General features: G+C 35.1%; 1 protein-coding gene across 1 annotated transcript in view; it reads left to right on the top strand.

Moving 5' to 3' along the window:
• The first annotated feature begins 550 nt into the window (after positions 1-550).
• The window catches only part of LOC125848865 (thioredoxin O2, mitochondrial-like), a 10,778-nt gene continuing 3,508 nt past the window's right edge, over positions 551-7,820 (top strand). The window contains exons 1-4 of the mRNA XM_049528809.1: positions 551-856; positions 4,792-4,857; positions 4,958-5,008; positions 5,294-5,373. Of these exons, the coding sequence (XP_049384766.1) occupies positions 613-856; positions 4,792-4,857; positions 4,958-5,008; positions 5,294-5,373 (441 nt within the window). The 5' untranslated portion in view covers positions 551-612. The remainder of the gene's footprint in view (positions 857-4,791; positions 4,858-4,957; positions 5,009-5,293; positions 5,374-7,820) is intronic.

Raw genomic sequence — 7,820 nt, 5'->3', positions numbered from 1 at the left:
TAGCTAACAATATTTATTTTATGCAATTTTATTATTATTAAATAGTTTAATACAATGTCATGATTTGCCTTACAATATTTTATGTTACTTTTTTTTTATAACACCTTATATAGTTATATTCTACTAAAAATATTTGGAGCATTAGTTCTATATTTTTATACTATGAAGATTTTATCGCGCAACCACCACCCTAGAAAATATAAAATTTGAGAATGAAAGTTTCATTTTTTATTGATTTTTTAAAAAATAAAATTTGTATCAATAGAATTGATTTGATTTGATTATTGAAAATTTTGAAGTAACTCGATCTATGAATACCCTGACTTGCCATTAGAAAACTTGTTTATTGGGCCAGAATGGGTTTAGGCCAGTGGATCAGCACTAATATTTGTTGGAAGCCCAATAAAATAAACGTTGGGCTGTTGACAAATAAGCCCATATACTCCGAAGCCGCCACTATAACAAAACCATTTTTACAATTTACCCCATATATTTCTATTTCTCACCATTTCACATCCTCATCTTGTTACTTCTTCCAAACTCATCCTCAAAACCCAGAAACCCCGTCAAAATTTCAACGAGCACCACCAGAATCCGTGGAAGAGAGCAAAGATGAGAGGGATTCTCCGGCGGTTGATCGGTGGCAGACAGCCATTCACATCATCACGGCGTTCTTCTGAATTAGGTCAAACATTAATGGTGTCATCAGCAGCTACAGTCTCTTACTCCACTGTAACTTTCATGGAGAAACCTAATCTACTTTATGGATTCCCAATTGCCGCAAACCTCCTGTCTGATTTCCAGTCTCTTCACGTTCTCAATCAATATCGAAACTTCTCCAGTCCATCTTCATCAGGTTTGTCAGTTAGATACTTCATTTCCGTTCCCTGTCCCTACCCCATCCCCATTTTATTAATTTGCAGTTCTATGCACTAAGCCTCCGCTATAAGGGGGTCTAATTTACCTGCATTTCTACAAGATAATGTTCCACAGCTCAAATCCGTGTGACGCAACAACTTGTAGGAGTACTTTGAAAATGAAATAATACTAATTAGTACATATTTAAGAAAATTGTAAGCAAAGAAATAACGGCCTGTTTTTTTCAAATATTAGAGTAGTCTCAACTCTCAAGCATAATAGACTTCGTGAAAATGATTAAGAACAAAGAAAAGGTTTTCAAGACTCTATATATTTGCTTGATAAGTAATAAGATAATTTATTGATGTAAATAAAAAGCCACCTTTAAGAGAATGCTGGATTAAATACATCAAAAAGGAGAATTTTACAGTGAATTATAAAACACCATGAAAGTCAATCATAGTATCAGGATATAAAACACATGCTGATTGATTGTGTCAAACACAGTGGAACAGAATGTGTATTTTATTATGTAAAAAAATTACTCGGTGTTTACTTCAATCCAATGAATACATAACATATTTCTTTACATATGTTGTTTTCACTAAATCATAGTAAACTAATGTATTCATACCTCAATTTATCACTTAACCATAATAAATTAATATTATTTGGTGTAAATACTAGATGCAGGTGCATGCATGTTCTGAACATTAATCAGCGGTTGATTCATTATGATAATGGTGACTTTCTATGTGTTTCATTTTGCTAAGTGGCTAATTTGTTGGAGAAAGTTGGAATTTAATGATATGTACTTCCACCTCAGGAATTTTCTGGAGTGGTTTAGGTGAAAATGGGAAATTTTCAGTTTTAATTAGTTCGGTGAATATTGTTGTATTTCTGTGAATGTAAAAAGGTAAAACCTTCAGGGAGAGCGAGATGTGTAGTAAGCACATGTCACAAGTCTTAATCCTAGCCGTTGGACCAATTTTAGTTTTAAATGGAGAAGGGTAGGGGAATAAGCCCGTTGTCTACCTATATCGGCTTTTTTGGCAATTTTTTTTTATATAAAGGTGCAATGGTATTTTTAATTTTGAATACTGAGAACTCCAGGGTGGCTATTGTTGAAGTAGGAAACGAGCTGATTTCTGTCTTAGCTCCTAATTAAACAAACAGTTGGGCAGTTTGCAGTGAATTTGGTGAGATTTTTCTATATTTGTAGGCTAAATCAGAAACGTAGTCCTATTGCATTTAGCTTTGACAAATCTAGTGGTTTTCGAGGTTGTCCGGTGGTTAATCAATGGAAATATGTCAAATCTAGTTAGTTTTATGTCTGATTCTTAAAGTTGGTGATTCCAAGCCCGCAGTACTTTTGGTTGGTGACAATGGTAGTACAAGTGGATTGTGGAGTAGATGCACTTCATGAGTTTGAATCTTGTTGTGAATCAAGTATCATGCTTAAGTGGAGAACTGTAGAGGGATAAACTCATCATCCACTGAGTTCCAAAGTCGTAAACGACTGACTTCTCAGTTATCCCAAAGAAAAGTTGACGATTTCACAGGACAGAGTTGACAATGACAAGTTGTAGAAATATAGGTCCAACAATTTTGGTCTTCAATTATTGAATGTCTGAAAAGTCAAAATATTATGTTTAGCTGCTCACTATCTGCTGCACATTTAGGAAAGGAAGAGGATAAAGAGAAATCAGCTCCAAATATATGGGATTTGTGACTGACTGTTTTGCTGAATTACCTACTGTTGGGAGGCTGAAAAATTACCTTTAAATACTAAAAGCTGAAGAATTGCTGATATTATCGTGAGCGTTGTGTCATTTTAGGTGATGAAGTTCACATAGCAATAACCCTTGTCATTTAAGGATACTGTTGAAGATGTCCTTAATAAAATTTACTTACCTTATAAATTTTAGAACAAGGATACTGCAGAGGGTGTGTTTTATGTTAAGGAACTGAGGGATATTGGAGGGTAACTAAGGGAGTGTTTGGTATGGAGGAAAATAGTTTTTGAAAAATGTTTTCCAATTTCTTATGTTTGGTTGGTCAAAATTTTTTAAAAATATTTTTCCCGAGGAAACAAGTTCCTTAAAAATGAGGAAAATGATTTCCCTAGTGGAAATTTGGAAAACAAGTTCCACAAATGTCATTTCATGTTAATTGTCTCCTTTTCACCCTTCAACACATTCCACGCCCCCACCCTCATAGCACCCATCTCTTTCACCCCACACTCCTACCTCCAACCCCACCTTTCACAGTCTCTGTGTAGATTGTACACATGTTTTGGGATAATATTTTTTCCTTATGAGCCAAACACAAGAAAACAAGTAAGAAAATCATTTGTTTTACCAAAAAACATTATCCAAGAAGTTCTTTTCCATGGAAAACATTTTCCTTCATACCAAGCACACCTTAAATAAATACTAGTTGTGTCTAAGGTTATAACACTTATAAGTAAACCTATGTACTTAGCTTAGATGGCTCACACGAGGCTCGTTTAAAAGTTTCCTAGCATACTTTCAGAGGGGGATTATGACCAATTATGTTAAGAAAATATAGATATGATGCCTTATTTGGAGTAAAGATAAGCCTGTTATAATCACCTGAAGTTTGGGTTCATAGGGTGGCTACATTTGTCCACTCAGTATTGTGTAGTGATAATATAATTTGTGTTTTAAGAGCACTAGTTATGTAATGGTGTCATTTGGTACGCTGGACACGCATAGATAGTCTTGGGATAAAAAATTAGTATTGCCTTATCCCTTCTTTGGTTACTAATTCTGAGATAGTTATATCAAGATCAGTAATTAGTACCAGGATAAGTTATTCATGCCATAGGGGGGAACAATAGTACCGGAATTAGTTATTCGCGGAATAAAATAATGAAAATAACAAAAATACCCATGAGGTCCCTCAAACCCTTTTTCTACTAAATAAGGTGAAGGATATTTTTGTAAATAGACAACCTCTAGGAATTATGCAATGCATACTATTTTTAGTGCAACAATCAAATGGTCAATAAGAAATACAGTAGGATAACTAATCCCAGCTCTTCAAACCAAACGAACCCTTAGAGTAACACATGTACTATTGGTGGTGCGAAAGAATCTCAGCATCCAACTTAAAACTTTAAATCAACGGGTGGAGCATCCCAGGATTAATTGAACCCCTTCTGGAAACCCTTACACAATCTATGAGTGACAAGTGATGATTTTTTACACTGTCCCACACAGTAACCTAGTTCTTAGGTTTCCTTGTGGACTGGTACTTCTTTTGTTGAGAAGATTGAAGAGTGGACTTCATGTAGGAGATATATGTGGTTCAACAGGCTGAAGAGTTGGTCTGGAGCTGAGAGAAGAGTAGGCTCAACAAGTTAAGGAGTGAATTGGAGCGAAGTTCATGGCTCGATGGGCATGAAGAGAAAGTGATTATGCAAACGGTCTCACTAAAGTTTGGCTTTGGTACCATGTGAAAAAATTGAACCTTGGACCTTACTCAACTACAAAAGCTAGCTCATGAGATGAGGAATTGAGGATCGCTCAAAACCATATAAAGAAATCAAATCATCCACCCACTGATGATGTAAGAATCTACCAGGTGAATTTGAATTTGATTAGTGAAGATCCTAAGTTTCTATCCCCGTTAATGTATCATTTTAAGCCCAACAGGAACTTGATATTTTTGGTACCGGATGATAATGGTATGTGTGTTGTTTTGATTTTGTCCTCATACAAAATAACAAAAGTAAAGGGATAGTGGTTTATCTGTCCCCCATCCAAAAAATGAATCGAACAAAAGAAAGAATTCCAATAGGAGTTTGATTTTTTCTCACATCTTCTCTTCTATTACATATGGGGGAAAAATTATGTAATACTGAGGCCCTTGCTGCTTGTTGACCATTTTGAAGCTTGTTAATTTTAGGTCCATCAAATATTGTGTCAATTGAGTCTGAAGAACAATTCAATACTTCACTTCGCAAAGTACAAGGTATTATAATGTGATTAGGCTCAATAATATACATGTTTAATTTTGTTTTTTTATGAATTATGGGTCTCATACTTGCTCAACATCTGTTCATATGCTGCAGATGAATCCTTGCCTGCGATATTCTACTTCACTGCTGCCTGGTGTGGGCCCTGTAAGTTGGTTTATCATTTTTATCAAATGAATCATCTTTTTATTTTTTTAATCGATGCATAATTTCAAAGAGGAAATGATCTGCATACATTTCTATCGCTTCATTTACATTTCCTTGAAGATTGCTCATTGTACTTCATGTCAAAGCAGCAATGAAAACTGAAAAAAACAATACTCTACTTTTCTATTAGCTTTGTTTAATTGATAATATAACTAAATAACTTGACTAGAAAAGCATCCCCTTAGTGCTATTAATATTTACTTCTTGGCTCCATTCTTTTTTCAGGTAGGTTGTTATCTCCTGTGATTGGCCAATTAAGTGAGAAATATCCTCATGTGACAACATATAAAGTTGACATTGACAAGGTAAAAAAGCATCTTCCTGGTGTAATATCTCTTAGATTGCTTTCAGGAACCCTTATTAATGTGTCATTGAACCCACTCTTCTGGGGTGCTGATACATGTCAATTCTTTCTTTCTTTCTTTTTTTCTTGGATGAGTTGAAAATTTGTTTTTCTACGGATAAACCAATTTAGTGGTCATATACAAAAGGAAGCTACATCAGACCACTAAGATGTATCTATATACTGAAGTAAAATATCAGGTCATCTACAATGTAGTGTAATCCATTGTTTGCCAGATAGCAACACACAAGGTCACTGTCTTGAAACTCCAGATTGTTGATAGTGTGATTGTCCAGATCATCAGCATTGTTTCAATTGCTATCAAGGGCAAAATCTCTAACCAAAAGCATACTCATTTGCCTCAGCATCCTAACTGGCAAATGAATACCGAGTATCCATGGATTCCTGTTTTCACTCGTTTTTGTTGCCTCTATCATCATAGATATGCTGTTAACCTGTTGTAGTTCCCACCCTCCTTTAAACAAGCCCAACCTCTTCTCTGTTATATACCAAACCTAGAATCGCAACCATCACTTTCTTTTTCAGTAAGGTGCCTGGAACTCCAGCAGTTTCAAGTTACTTGACAACTACCCCTTTTACTTCATAATTCACTGAGAATGTCAATCTCCTCAATTCCAACCTGTTCCTCCCTTTCCTTTCAGATTTCTGATTAACGGTGGGATTACTATTCTTCCTTTGTTGACATGCAACCAGTGTACCTAGTTGTATTTGGTCTCACTATAACTACTGTGTTGCCTGACATATCAGCTTGATATCCATAACCTAACCTTGACACATTGACTGTCCGGATTCCAGTTTATCGAATGTTGCTTTAGTTTGACACATGTCACCTACAGTTATTCCACGGTTTTGAGTCTTTTGGTGAACCTTCCGTAATGTCGTATATATTAGAGGAAATAGACATTGGAATTGGATTAAAAAAGGTATATAAAAGAGGACGTTAATAGCAGGACTTGGGATATTCCATAGTTATGTTAGATTCTTAATAATGTAACTTGTAAGGAATCTTTTATCTCTCTGCTCTTTGTACCTGTCAAATTTTGTTTATTTATCCTTTCTGATCTTCTGTCCATGCTAAAAGTTGCAACTATCCATTACAAAACAAAGAATTCCATTATTACAAGTAAATACTCAAGACCCAAGTAGGCTTACAAATCAGATCATGATATGATCAAGTGCTTTCTGCTGGGTCGTCTCAGACCTCTAATTGGTGTTTATCTCCAAAATGCTTGGAGAGATCTCAGATAAAAAATTGGTCTTGATTCATACAACAACTACAAACCCAGTGTAATCTTACCAGTGGGATCTGGGGAGGGTAGTGTCTACACAGACCTTACCCCTACCTTTGCTTTGAGAAGGTAGAGAAACTATTTCCGAAAGACCCTCTGCTAAACAAACAGTGAAAAAGAGGCAATATCAGCAAAGAGTAACAAGAGGCAATAGCAGCAAACAGACACAACAACAAGATAATCAGATATCGAGGTGAAACAACAAGTACTGATAGAAATCTAAAGATAAGGGACAGAAACGAATAATTCTAGACTATGAGATTGGTCTTGATTATGTGAAATAGATAATTGACATTTCTGAAATTGATATGAAGTTGCATATGGCTTCGTTTAACATTTAATTTCTTTAAATTGTGCCAACCATGGATCCTGATTATACAACATTAGACGATGGAAAAATCAACTGCCCAAACCAAACAGGAGGAAACCATTTTTCTTGGACAAGTTAAAATGGAATTACTAAACTACTGGTTTTATTGGCAAAAACAGTTCTTTTTTGTTGGTGCTTTGGTTGCATTGAGTTTTAGGATAATATTTGAAGGTTAGGGTGGTTTTAGTGACCCTCATTATGATCTCCAGCACACCTAAGTCATTAAAGTTGTAGGCTTGTAACCAGCAGTAAGTCATGTCTACCTGATCTTATTTGATCACATAAACCCCCCTGAGATGGAACCTGTTATTAACACTGTTGGATATATGTTCATCCTAGGTTCTGCTTCTTGTTTATAATGTCGGCATCCAAACGATTACTCCAAGTCTTATTCTTGTGAATGTTGATTTTATTTTGATTTGCTTGCGCGTTGAAGTGCTGAATAAAGGCCTGTGATTTTCTACATTAAGGGTGTGTTTGGTATGAAGGAAAATGTTTTCCATGGAAAATGTTTTCTTGGAAAACAAGTTGATTTTTGACTTATTTTCTCATGTTTGGTTGGTGAGTAGAAAATATTTTTCGGAAAAGATTTTTTGTGTTTGATTTATGAATGAAAAATGTTTTTGAAAAATTTCTTTTATTTTTACTAGAGTAGAAAATAATTCTTGAAATTGAAAATATTTTTTAAAAACAAACTTAATTTTTTTTGGGGTGGGGGCTGGTAGGGGG

This window comes from Solanum stenotomum, chromosome 12 (assembly GCF_019186545.1).
Source record: "Solanum stenotomum isolate F172 chromosome 12, ASM1918654v1, whole genome shotgun sequence".
Classification (NCBI taxonomy): Eukaryota; Viridiplantae; Streptophyta; class Magnoliopsida; order Solanales; family Solanaceae; genus Solanum; species Solanum stenotomum.
Note: the sequence above shows the minus strand (reverse complement) of the source record. Positions and strands in the feature narration are given on the sequence as shown.